The following is a 13655-nucleotide window of genomic DNA, read 5'->3' as shown; positions in this document are numbered from 1 at the left end:
CCGGGCATGGGGTGAGCGCGCGCGGCCAATCAGCGGCCGCGCCACTGCCTCACTTGGGCCCCGCCCCTGCCCCCGCCCCACCCCCGACGGCGGCTAGGGCTCGGGTTTCACCCGGCGGCACTGAATGGGGCCGGGGTTACTCCCGGGCGCGGGCCGTTAACCCGTTGGGCGCCGACACCCGCCAGGGTTACTGGCGGTCACTGGCCCCCAGAAGCCCCAGCTCCAATCACATCCGCGAAGTGCCGCGCGGAGCGGGCTTGGGGCCAGAGGCCCCGGCAGGGATGCCCCAACACTCTTTCGAAATCGAAGACACTCTGGGAGGGTCCCCTCCCCTAGGCCTCAGTTTACTTCTCTAGACAATGGGATAATCACATCTCCCTGACCTCGAATGGGAAAAGTGAAGGAGAAAAGGGGTACTGTGCTCAGTACCAAGAAGCGCTGAATTAAGGCCAAGGGCTGCCTGGTCTTAGGTGTGGGGACCTCCCCTTTCTGGGGCCATCCCCGCCAACCCCCTGCACATGGATGCCTAATAACTGGCCATGGCCAGGAAACTGAGGCCCAGAGTGAGGAAGAAAGACCCTTATCCCACATTACTCATTCAGGTAACACTTGAACCCGAGTCCTCTGTCCCTCTGCACAGATGTCCTTTTGCAGAGAAATCTGGGTTTGAGGTGGAGGGAAGGAGGTCAGGGAAGTCTGCCCTGACCCCTAAGGTCTCACAACCCCTCAGCAATCACCAGGTATAGCCTGACTCACTTATTCACTGTAGGGTCCTGGGAGGCCAAGAGGCAGCCCGATCCCTGGGACAGAAGGTAAGGAAGGCAGGGGTGACAGGCTCTGGGGGTCTTTTGAGGAGGTACCTAGGTCGGCCTCCCCTTCTGAGTAAGATCAAAGTTCGACACACATACAGATGAACAGAGCCTGGCCAGCTGCCCAGGTTGCCAGTTTGAGCTTTGTGGCCAAACAGACAACCGGCAAGTCCTGCCCCAGCCTTCAACTGCGACTCGGCTTGCCCCTCCTCTGTCTCTGTCCCCTCCAGCCTCTGAGCGTGGCTGAATCCTGGGCAGACAGGCCCCGTGCTCAGGCCTGGAGTCTCTCCGGCCCCGGATCTCTCTCCCTCTCCACCAACCTATAAACAAGGAAACTCAGCCTCATCTCTCTCACATCCACTTCCCAATCTTTCTAGATCTTTCCATGGCTTTGGAAGGGGTGCCAAGAGTAAGGAGATTCCCCTCTACCACCTCCACCTTCCTCTCTCCTCGGCTTGTGGGTGTTCGCACCCTCTCTCTCACCCCCCAGAAAAACAAAACAAAGCATTGCTGTTGGAAAGATTCTGACCTCATCCGAGTAACTGAAGACAGGTTAGACACCGAAGCCTGAATTCCTGGCACAAGTTTCAAAAGCAGACCCTCATGGCCCTGTTCTTCCTTACCGTGTTCCCAGTTTTTGAGCCCAGATTGTGGCCGGACCAACGAGTAAATACTGGCCTGAGGCTCTGCAGGGCAGGCCCAGAGCTAGCCCTGAGGGAGTCTGGCCTGGGCCACCCACTTCCTGTCTCATCCTTCTCCACATTTTCTTGCCTGTTTTCTATTTCCCACATCTTTGTGCAGTGTCCCCATTTCATCCTGAGGAGGTAGGAGGGAGAATAGTCACCCAAAGATCCCCTGAGGGTAGCAGGCGTCAGGAAAGGCTCCTGAAAAGGGGGGGGGGGGCGCTGACCATGGGGCAGAGGACACCGTCTCCATCTGTGCTGAGATGCAGCGGGAAAGAGGGCCTGCGTGTCACAAGGCACCTGGTGGCATATGAGGGGCCAGCCTTGCCCTGAACTCATGGCCAGAGCAGCCCCCCACCTCACTGACCCCTGGAGCTTCCTGCAGAAGCTGGGTGCCAGAGCTGAGAGTGGGGGGAAACTTGAGAGCAAGCCCCACAGCGCTCCTCTCCCCCCGCGGCCCAGGGGCAGACCTTTCCTCCGCACCTCGCTTGCCACGTAATCCCAGGCAGGTCACTCCTCTTCCCCGAGTCTCCCCCCACCTTATCTCCAGAGGTGCCAGGGATGGGGTTCTAGAAGAGCGAGCATGTTTCCTGTAGCAGTATTTACAACAGCCAAATTATGGAGGCAGCCCAAGTGCCCATCAATAGCTAAACAGATAGAGAAAAAGGAACATGTACAATGGAATATTACTCGGCCATGAAAAAGAATGAACTATTGCCATTTGCAAGAACACGGATGGAGCTGGAGAGTATGACACTAAGTGAAATAAGTCAGTCCCAACAAAACAAATATAATTTCATTCATATGTAGAATTTTAAAAAACCAAAGAGAAAAAAGACAAAGCAAAAAACAGACTCTTAACTATAGAGAACAAACTGGTGGTTACCAGAGGGAGGAGGATGGGGATGGGGGATGGACATAGTGGATGAAAAGCACACTTAGCATGATGCGCACTGAGTAACGTACAGAATGGCCAAATCACTATATTTTACACCTGAAACTCCTATAACACTGTAGGTTCACTAAAAAAAAAGAAAAAAAAAAGAGAGAGAGCAAGGGTATGAAGCACCCAGCATTCAGCAAGATCTCAGTAAAGGTTAGTCCCTCTGCAGCAAATGGTCTAGAACTAAAGGCGGGTAGTGAGTTGCCCATTACTTGCAATATTCAAGTCAGAGCTCCATGACCATTTAATGGAAATTGTTTTATGAAAAGGAAATCGAGCTGGGACTAGGGTGAGGCAAGAGAGGTACCACTCCCAGCCCTGGGAACCAGGACAGCAGGCCCCAAAAGTCTGGCCGTGGGTCCCAGCTGGTGGCCCGCGCTCCCGAGAGCTGAACACAGGGCTTCCAGCATGAGGAGAGATGCGGAAGACCCGGAGGCCCACGTGGCTCCTGCGTGGACTCCTTGAACACAGGGAGGAAGGGGAGGCCCAGGCTCTGGGCCTCAGTAGGCCCATCTTGCACCCCGTCCAATCTTTCACCTTCCTCACTTCCCCCTCAAGCCTGAGTTCCTCCCTCTTCCTCTCCTTTCTCCAGCTCTGTTGGGGCCCAACAGGAAACCTGAGCCCCTCTCCCTCCCTGGTTCTACCTTTAAACCTCCTTTGGAAGGAGATGTGGGGCAGCCTTTTATTCTCTGGCCTGTTTATTGTGCGAAGCCATGGTGGAAATCGGGAGGACCCAATACCTCGAACTGGCAGGAGCCCAGCTCTGATCACCACAGGAGCCCCCAGTCCCTCCAACCTTCATGAGGCCTTGAACTCCAAACAAGCTCTGTTTGCAAGCCTCTTAAGACAGAGAGCGCCCCACATGGCCTGGCCCACGAAGCCCAGCTTTGTCTCTCGGACAGTATCTGCTGCCTTTTCTTAAGTGTCTACTGTGTGTCAGGCCTTTGCCAGGACTGGGGGTACAGGGACATAGCACAGAGACCTTCTCTCGTGCAACTTATGTTCCAGGGACCAACAGGCCGCAAATACATGGAGGAATTGTGGGTGCAGATGGTGATGGGCACCCTGAGGGAACAGAGGCCGTAGAAAGAGAGTATGAGGGGCCACTCCAGAAGTCATCAGCAAGCCTCCCTGAGGAGGTAGTATCTGAGCTGAATGAAATGAGAGACTAGGCTAGGAGGGAGGAAGGATGTCCTGGGAAGGAACAGCAAGTGCTAAGGCCCTGAGGTAGAAACAAGCGTGGTGTGATGATGCTGAGACAGCAAGGAGGTCAGTGTGGCTGGAGCAAAGGGAGCAAAGAGGGGACAGAGGTCAGGGAGGCAGCCAAGGAGCTGGGATTCCAACACAAGTTTGTCTGTTGCCTGAGCCAAGGACACCAATTCTCCAGGAAACGGGCAGGCAAGGGATTTGCAAACTCTCCGTGCAATGCAGATCACAAAGGCGCACAGCTCTGAGGAACAGTGAAGGGTATAAAGCTGCACCGTCACAGGATAGGACATGGGACAGGGTTTATGGGGCCCCTGGAACGTTCCACCTCTGCCTGTTCAATGAAGGGCACCAGGCAGGGGCGGGACATTTGCCCAACGTTCCAGGAAGACAGGGCTACACCCTGCCTGCCATTCTTCTCTGCTGCTCCTACCCGAGGGGACTCAGGTCAGCAGGTTTGCATGTCCTCAGCTGGTCACGATGCAACCGGGACAGACAGTCCTTTGTGCGCTCGGGGCTGCCCGGGGCTGCACATGTGTGCTGGCTCTTCCTGGAAGAGGACGGGCCGTGGCCGCAGCCCCAGCGTACCTGGGCAGGGGCCCTCAAGACGGACCAGGAAGCTAAGGCTCAGAGAGGGGCCGTGCGTCCCAGCGCCCGCCACTGCCAACGACAGTCTGGGACTCAAATGCAGGCCCGCTGACCCCAACACCCGTCCGCTCCAGCCGGCTTTGCCCCAACCTGCCGGCAGCACTGCACCCCAGTCCCGGGGGTGGGAGGGGAGCCCACGCAAGAGGAGGCAGCACGAAGCCCTGGAAGGCTCAGCGCTGCCGCTGGCCCTTCCCAGAAGCCCTCCTGACCACCGTTAGCGGCCAGGCCTCGGCTGGGAGGGCCCGACCGCTGGCATCACTCAGCACAGGGCTGAGCACAGAGGGGACCAGAGTCAGGGGTCGTCCAGCCAGCCAGCCACCATCCCGCCGTTGGTCTCCAGCCATGGGCTTTCGCCCTGCCTCACTTTCCCTGTTTTCTGAACAAGCCATGCTGTTCTGTGCTACCGTGCATTCGCCCGGGCTGCTCCCTCTGCAGGAATGTCCTTCCCACTAGCCTTTGTCTCCCTGACAAGCTCCTGCTCCTCTTTCTAAACTCGCTCCGAGGTCACCTTCTCAGGTTCCTCCCTCCTCTGTGTCACTGCACACACCAAACAACCACACACCAAACGACCCTGACCGTGACCTGGAAGATGGCCACTAAACTGGGGGTGGGGAGGACCAATTCAGACATCTTGTCATATGAAGGCTTGGGGCACATACTCATCATTTTGGTGGCTGAAAACCAGCCTGGGGGCCTGAGACACTGGCAGTTTGGGGGCAGTCCCCTACTGCTGAAGGACTGTCCCCTCTCTAAATGGTAGTGCTGTGTATCTAGTTCCCCCTTTTGCGTTGTTTCCCTGCGCCTATTTTCAACTGAAGAGGATGTATTGGTTCAAAGGTAACATGCTGGGGTTTTTTTAATGTTTGTATATTTATTTTTTAATTTTTTAATGTTTTACTTATTCTTGAGAGAGAGAGGGAGACAGAGCACAAGCAGGGGAGGGGCAGAAAGAGAGAGGGACACAGAATCCGAAGCAGACTCCAGGCTCTGAGCTGTCAGCACAGAGCCCAATGTGGGGCTCAAACTCGCAAACCACGAGATCATGACCCGAGCCTAAATCAACAGTCAGACACTTAACCGACTAAGCCACTCAGGTGCCCCTAGTCTCTTTATCTTTAATGGCGCTGAGGACAGGGTGTTTGCTCCCCTAGGGGGTGGGAAGGCGGGGAAGTGGGAGGCTCCCCACTTTACCCAGCCGCACCTTGTCTCCCAAGCAGAGACCCAGAATCAAATGGTGAATGTGCAGAACATGGAACTACAGCCCATAGAAACTTCCAAGATAGATTCTTTGGATAATAAGCAAACATATTAGGTGCCAGGTCCCGGTTAAGTGCTCTAAACGAGGGAAATTGGTCGAGGGCCTACTATGTGTCCTGTGCTACGTAAGCCCTTGATCTTAATGAGCTCATCCGGTGTCCACAACTCCAAGAAGAGGTTTTTGTTCGTTTGTTTTTTTGTTTTTTTTTTAATTTTAATGTTTATTTTTGAGAGGGAAACACAGTGTGAGTGGTGGGACAGAGAGAGAGGGAGACACAGAATCCGAAGCAGGCTCCAGGCTCCGAGCTGTCAGCACAGAGCCCGATGCAGGGGTGAACTCGCAAACCATGAGATCATGACCTGAATCAAAGTCTGACGCTTAACCAACTGAGCCACACAGTGGCCCCATTTTGTTTGTTTTTTTAGAGAGAGTGATTGCTCGAGAAGGGAACAGGGGCAAAGGAAAAGAGAAAGAATCTCAAGCAGGCTCCATGTACAGTGAGGAGCCCGACATAGGGCTCGATCCTATGACCCCTGGGATCATGACTTGGGCTGAAAGCAAGAGCCAGTCGCTCAACTGACTGAGCCACCAGGGCGCCCACAGCAAGATGCGTCTATCATTATTCCTAGTGCCCTGAGGAAAATCTGAAGGCCAGACAGGTTAAGCCCCTTGTTCATGGTCACACAGCAGGGATTGAATTTGAAGACCCTCGTGTTCTGGTGGGAACCCCAGAGACCCAGGAGGGGTAAGCCTGGCATGGGACTGGACAGGACAGGTTTGCTGGGAGACAGCTGGAGAGTCACTGGGGTGGGGGGTGGGGGGCTTGAGCAGGGTTCCAGGTAGGGGTGGGCCTTTCCAGGCCACAAACTCTCCATGTCCCACTCAGCACGGGAATCACACACCTAGAGCCAGCCTCAAAGACCCCACCCTCCACCCCACTTCAGGGGCGCCTGGGGGGCTCAGTCGGTTAAGTGTCCGACTCTTGGTTTCGGCTCAGGTCATCTTCTCAGGGTTCATGAGTTAAAGCCCTGTGTGATAGGACAGAGCCTGCTTGTGATTCTCTTTCTAGCTCTTTCTCTGCCCCTCTCCTGCTCTTATGTGCTCTCTCTCTCTCAAAATAAATAAACATTCAAATAATTTTTAAAGACCCCCCTTTGGGAGCCCCAGATCTGTTTCTAAGGCTCTCCCGCCTCCCCTCACACAACCCCTGCTGGGTAGCCGCACAGGACATAGGTCTCACATGAATGCCGGCTCTGGGGATTAAAGGGCACATCCCCGGGCCTATGGCCGGCAGGAGACAAGGCCAGAGACACTTCCTCTGGCCAGTGCCACCATTCCCAGCTGAGCTGCACCTGTTGCTCAAAGTCCAGTCCTCTGCCTGGCGGTGACCCCGGCCTGGGGCTGCCCGGGTCACTCAGGATGTTTGTGTCACAGCGAGGTGACCATTGGACAAGAGGTAACTCCCAAACACCTCAACCTGCTCCCAGCACGCCTGTCCATCCCCCACAGAGGCAGGTCTGGCAAGCCCTGCAGGTCAGGGACGCCACGCTGCAACACAGGAACATGATCTGGGGGGCACTGGGGAGCCAAGGTGGACTGGGAACTGAGGAGTTCTATGTCTGGAGCTGGGAGCTGGACAGCGAGTGGTCTTGTGCCGTATTTCCCCTTGGTGGGATCGGGGAAAGAACTGGCCATGAAATAACGTGGGGAGAGACGCGGGGCGGGGGCGTGCAGAGTGGCGCCCAGCGCGTGTTCTCTCCACACAGGAACAGCCAGGCATGCCTGGGCCCTGGGAGGCAGGCCTCCTGTGGTTTATCCAGGAAGCCTGAGGGACCCCAGGGCCCAGAGAGTGCCAGAAAGCACGCAGGGGCTGACCTGGGGCGGGCAGGGGTGAGATCCAGGAAGGCCACCCTGGCTTGGGGGACTCCTGGGGTACGACAAAGAGTGAAGGTGAGGGGTATCCAGGCAGAGGCAAGAATGAAATGTGCTCCCAAAGGCTTCAGATAAACCAGAGCCCCCAGGGTGACTACTCGGCCAGCCCATCTCCACTTGCCTCTTCTGCGCCTAAAAGCGTGTGCAAGATCTGATGAGTTAATCGGCAGAGAAGTGAAACCTGCCAAGGGCTTACCAAGAATCCCAAACACAGCCCAGCACTGCTGTCCTGTTCCCTCCACCCACTGCCACGAGGGCCCCCAAAGCATAGAGCCAGAACAGGAGGTCCGGGGACAAGAGGGAGCTCACCGGAGGTCAAGGTGTGCTGCGGGCCCGGGCAAGGCCTTCACCCACAGGACTGAAGGCACCTGCCGGCAGCTCCTCCCCCAAACCTGTCACAGGACACAGCAAAGCAGGGCTGGGTGGAGCTCAAGGCCCTTGGCCGGCTCCCTGGTGACAGTCCTCCGGCTCATGACTCAAGGCCTCCTGGGCTGCAAGGGAGAGGTGGCAGCATGGCCTCTGACCCCTCTCTGACCTACTCCCAGGCCCCCAGCAGAGCCCCACATGGACTGACCTCCAAGGTTCCCGGTTCTATTCCCACACACACCCCTCCCCCAACTCTTAGGAGCACAGCAGTTAAGAGCATGGCCTCGGCAGTCCACAGCCGGGGTTTGAATCCGGGCTCTTCCAGGTTCTGGCTGTGTGACCTCAGGCAAGTCACTTCACCTCTCCGTGTGCCTCAAGGCACTCATCTGTAAGATGAAGATCTGAAGTCTACCCCACTTAGGGCTGTCGGGGGGACCCAAAGGTCAGTAGGTGCCTGGGGTACAGCAGCATTTCCATCAGTGCTGTCATCCTCCAGAGGAAGCTTCTGACATGTCACCCAAGCATGGAGTGCCTTGCTCCAACCCCCCAAAACTCCCCACTGCCTCCAAGATTCAGTGCATCCACCCTTTCAGGCACCCGAGGCCTGCCTGGCCCACCGCTCAGCCTTCCGTCATCTCAGGGGACCTGGAGACCCTGCCCTTCCCACACCCACGTCACCTCTCTCCAGATCCCAAATCTTCCTCGCTCCAAGGGCAGGGGAAAGCCTCAAAAGTAGGCCTGGCCTCCGACCATCAATCGCTCTCCCAGAGGTTCAGCCTATAGAATGGAAGAAGGGTCCATCCCAGCAAAGCCCGGCCTGCGGTGTCCACGGCAATGCTTATGAGAACACAAACTGGATGTGCATCAGTGGGGGGCCAAGTAGATAAACCAGGGAACTTGACTGCTGTCTGGCTGTAGATACAGGAACAAAGCAGCTTACAGTCCGCTGTGAGCTGATGGACCCTATTCTCTATTAAAGTGTAGACGAGCGGCTGCCTGGGCTGCGTGGGGGCCAGGGAGCAGCTGTAAATAGACAGAGGGGATGAAAATGTTCCACACTAACTGCTGATGGTCAACACAACTTGGTCAATGTAAAAACTTACTGCACACTTAAAACGGGTAACTCTCAGAGCAGGCAAATTATACCTCAATGGCGTTTTTAAAAAGTAGATCACGAGGGGCGCCTGGGTGGCTCAGTTGGTTAAGCGTCCGACTTCGGGTCAGGTCATGATCTCATGGTTTGTGGGTTCGAGCCCCGCATCAGGCTCTGTGCTGACCGCTAGCTCAAAGCCTGGAGCCTGCTTCGGATTCTGTCTCTTTCTCTCTCTGCCCCTCCCCTGTTCACACTCTGTCTCTCAAAAATAAATAAATGTAAAAAAAAAAAAAAAAAAGGTAGATCACGAGTGTAGAACCATTCCAAAAAAGTTTTTTTAAATATATGTATACATATGGACAGACACAGAGAAAATAATTCCCCACATAGTTAACATGGCTTATCTCTGTGTGATGGGTTTGAGAAAGATTTTGGTTTTTTATTTTTGCTCACCTGAACTTTCTAATTCTTCTATAATGCAAAGAGAAAGACCCTCAGTGTAACTGGGGGGGAGGGACAGAAAGTTTGCATAAAAGCTGAGAAATCTTCTGCTGTGGTGGGCAAACTTCATGCCCCAACCAGCAAGAGGCCCCAGTCTTTCCCCTTCCTCACTGAAAAGAGCTGGTGCCCAACTGTCCCCAGGCCCCAGTGGCTAGGAGGGCCTGGCCTTTGGGCCTCGGGACCTAATGCTTCTGTAAATGAGTCAATGAGAAAGTTCTATGCCAGACCTGTATTCTTCTACATACAGCTGCCCTGATTCCATTCTCCCAACTCCCCTAGGAAGGGAAACACTTGTATCCAGAGTGGGAAACTGAGGCTCAGAGGTTGAGAGAACTTGGGCGGGATGGCAAAGGAAGTGAGTAGTGTCCAGATTCAAGTCCTGGCCCTAAAGCCCAGGTCCTCACCACCTGGTCATGCGGCCTTTCAACCTATACCCATCGAGCCCAGGGCTGGTGGAATGGTTAGGTGAGTCAGGCTCAGATCTCCCCAGGGTCTGGGGTTTTGGAGTCTATCACTCCAGCGATGGGGAAGGCTGCTTTGGAAAAGGCCCACAGTCAGGGTCCCTCCTCCCAGGCCCGCCCCTGACCGGGCCTTCAGGGAAGGCGAGCTGATAAGGCTCCAGGCTGGCAGCCAGCCGAGCCACCATGCAAGGCTGCAGTCACACAGGGATGGGTGACTCAGATGCGTGTGTTTTGCTAAGCCCAGGTGCCACAGGCTCCATGGACATGTCTGTCTAGGTTGTGGGAGGTTTGAGTCCTGTGCTCTTGGCCTCAGGTTCCCCATCGACCAAGTGCAACTTAGCCAGTGTGGCTGAAACTGCGAAGCCACCATGGAGGGCAGTCTCCTGGGGGCCGTGGATTGACCTGTCTACAAAATGGGGCCACAGCTTCCCAAATGGTACCTGCTGCACCGGCCCCAAACCCCTCCTGTCAAGCAAACAATGATGGTTTCAAAGATGTGAGTAAACCTTAGCCCTAGTCCGTCCTCCGGCCTGCAGGGGATCCTCTTTTTTCGACTGTCCCAACCTCACCCCTGCGCAGCCCTCTTAACTTCCCAAACTCAAGGCCTTCAACCTTGCCGCGCCCTCAGCTGAGAGAACATCCTTCCCAGGTCGGCCCAGGGCTGACTCTCAGTCTCGGCTCAAAAGTCTGCTCAATGAGGTCTCACCCCACCCCTGCTCCACCCCAACGTTCAACTAAATATCCGTTTGCGGGTTTTCTGGCAGCTTTCTGTGTTCCCAAGAAAAAAAGGAGCCCAGGTTGGTCTGTGAACCCCCAGTGCCCAGGAAACGGCCTGGCATTCAGTAGATCTTCAAAATATTTTTGCAGAAGCTATGCCCACCTTGGACTAGGAGAACCGGACGGGGGCGGGGTAGGGGGGGAGAGGGAGGAGAGACAAGAGGAGGCGCCGCGCGCATGCGCGTGAGCTCAGCGCCAAGCTGAACTCTCAGGCCGGAGGGAATGACCGCAAGTAACCCTGCGCTGACGTCAGGGCTGGGGCAGGGGCGGGGCCTCGGCGACGCCCAGGTCTCAAGCTCTCGCCGCGGCCACCACTGGGCTGAGGACTCACCGGCAGCGCGGCGCGGGGCCCGGGATGCCGAGGCGCACGTGCCCGGCCCTGAGCCTCCAAGGGACCCGGCGAGGCGTGGCCCGAGACGCCAGGGCGGGCACAGGGAGGCTCAGAGCGGTCTGGACAAGGAGGCCCACCGCGCGTGGCCCAGAGACGCGGCGAAGCCCCGCATACGCAGTACAGAGCCGGCGCCCCGCGCCGGTCGGGGAGACAAAGGCCGATCGCCGCCTACGCTCCAGGTTCCCGCGGAGCCCAGGGGGCCCTTGACGTACCTTCGATGTCGGTCAGCAGCGCCGCGTCCAGCTCGCACGGCTCGGCCAGCGCCTGCTCCAAGGCCGCTTCGCTGAAGGGCGGCTCATCCATGGCGCAGTTGCCTCCTCCGGGCGGCCCGCCGGGCCCGCCGCCGCGTACGGACTTTCGCGGGGAGCGCCGCGTCCGCCGGCCCCGATCCGCTGCCGCCCCTGGGCGCGTTCGTGTCCTGTCCTGGCCCCGGTGTCGGCCGGGCCCCCGCGAAAAGTTCCTCGGAAACTGGGTTCCCCCGCTGTGGCTCCGCAGGGAGGGCGGAGCGGAGGCGGGGCCCTATTGGGAGGCCCCGCCCTCCCGGGTAGACGGCCCCACCCCACCTGAAGAGAGCCGGGACCAGGCTACCCGGTCAGCCTGGCAAACTGGCCCCTCCATCAGTGTGCCCTCCAGTCATTCATTTTATCCAGCCTCTGGCCCGCTGCTGCAGGAACGCTCGGGCAGGCAATGGGCCTTCCCTGGGCCTCAGTTTCTCCAAGCAAGGGGTCTGGGTGGAAACTCCAGGACAGGGCCTGTCCCAAAGGTCTCTGGACTTGGGGCTGGACAAATCTCACTGCCTAGATTTGGCTCTTTATAAAAAGACAGATCTGTCCAAGATAGAGCTCAAAAGACCTGCTGTGAGCTCTCAGGCCAACTCTGTGCTTTAGTTTCATCAGCTGTAACCGGAGCTTGGTTCTACTTCTCCATAGGCTGGTTGGGATGCTACTGATTACATGGGGTGGGGGGCGGAGCTTGGGTCTGTGAGATCAGCCTGCAAATCCGCCCCCCCTTCCTTAGATCAGATTGGTCTCCTGATAAGAGGCTAGCCAAAAGAGAGCCTGGAAGAGACTTGAATTTCCCTTCCTGATTTAGTCAGGTTTCCTCCCAGATCCAGCTGTGGTGACAGTACAGGGATTTGGGAGCCAGTGGACCCAGTCCAGCCCCTGGAGGTAAGCTGGCTTCAGGAACCAGGAACAGAGGAAGACCCAGAGTTCTAACTGCCCAAGCACACAGCTACCCAGGGGCAGCAACAGGGTGTGGGGCCCAAGGGCTATCTGACGCCAAACTTGGTGCTTACCTCTAGGGGCAACCAGGATGCGGACACAAGGAAGAGGCGTACTGTGCTTTAGACTTGAGCCAGGTTGCCCTGGACCACGACAGGCTGGGTCTGGGTCAGAGGAGGCAGCTTGGCTAGGAAAATGGCTGGAGACCAAACCCTGGGCCCTGTGGAATGGGGACAGGGCTAGGTGGCAGGGGAGGGACCCATGGATATGAACTGAGATAAAGTAGAACATTTGAGTATCTGAAACTGGAAAGGCAGTGAGCTGCATGTCCCTGGAAGTATGCAAGTGGAGGGTAGCCAAGAAGACCCATCTGAGGTCTGGACCCCAGTCTCTCCTAGCCCCTGACCTCAGTGAGTCATGCCAGCGCCAATACTGTCTTGCTCAGGCTCCAGATATAGCTTGTCTGGCCATGCCTTCTGAGGGAGTAAACTTAGTGGTGCGCTCTAGAAGAGGGGGTGTTTTGGCCAGGAGAGACTTGGAGGCCCAAGTCCCAAGGGCTCAGCCTGCACAAGCAGCTCTCTTTGGGTCCTTCCCACAAGTGGCTGCTGTGGAAAATTACCCACAACAAGATTGGCCAGGAGCCACCGGGGTCTCCAAACCACATCTTCCCCCAAAGTGGCCCTGCTCTGGGATCCACCCAAGGATCCAGATGAACTTCTGCTGGGGAGCATAGAGAGATCTGGCTTCTACCCGGCCACCTTTCATTCTGCCCCCCCTACCCTAGTCCCGACCACCCCAAGCAGGAGCCAAGCACCCACGAGGCCTTGGGAATCTGGTGACTAACCTGAACATTCTAACAGCCCTTCCCAGGGAGGAGTGGGGAGAGGAATGGGTGCTGAACAAATCCTATAAAGACCACTGTTTCCAGGGACGCCTGGACGGCTCAGGTCACGATCTCATGGTTGGTGAGTTTGAGCCTGACATCGAGCTCTGTGCTGACAGCTCAGAGCCTGGAGCCTGCTTTGGATTCTGTGCCTCCCTCTCTCTGCCCATCTCCCGCTCATGCTCTGTCTCTCTGTCTCTCTCTTTCTCAAAAATAAATAAGCATTTAAAAAACCAAACAAAGGGTGCCCGGGTGGCTCGGTCGGTTAAGCATCCAACTTCGGCTTAGGTCATGATCTCACAGTTCGTGGGTTCGAGCCCCACCTTGGGCTCTGTGCTGACAGCTAGCTCAGAGCTTGGAGCCTGCTTTGGATTCTATGTCTCCCTCTTTCTCTGATCCTCCCCTGCTTGTGCTGTCTCTCTCTGTCTCTCAAAACATTAAAAAAATAAAAACTAAAAACAAAACCAAAAACAAAACAAAA

General features: G+C 56.4%; 1 protein-coding gene across 2 annotated transcripts in view; it reads right to left on the bottom strand.

Moving 5' to 3' along the window:
* SREBF1 (sterol regulatory element binding transcription factor 1) overlaps nucleotides 1–11598 on the bottom strand; it is a 21213-nt gene extending 9615 nt beyond the window's left edge. The window contains exon 1 of one of the 2 annotated variants that reach the window (XM_029929341.1): nucleotides 11281–11598. In XM_029929341.1, coding sequence (XP_029785201.1) covers nucleotides 11281–11371 — 91 coding nt within the window. In that variant the 5' untranslated portion in view covers nucleotides 11372–11598. The remainder of the gene's footprint in view (nucleotides 1–11280) is intronic. The other variant, XM_029929340.1, reaches the window with a different exon arrangement.
* Nucleotides 11599–13655: the final 2057 nt, after the last annotated feature.

This window comes from Suricata suricatta, chromosome 17 (genome assembly GCF_006229205.1).
Source record: "Suricata suricatta isolate VVHF042 chromosome 17, meerkat_22Aug2017_6uvM2_HiC, whole genome shotgun sequence".
Lineage (NCBI taxonomy): Eukaryota > Metazoa > Chordata > Mammalia > Carnivora > Herpestidae > Suricata > Suricata suricatta.
Note: the sequence above shows the minus strand (reverse complement) of the source record. Positions and strands in the feature narration are given on the sequence as shown.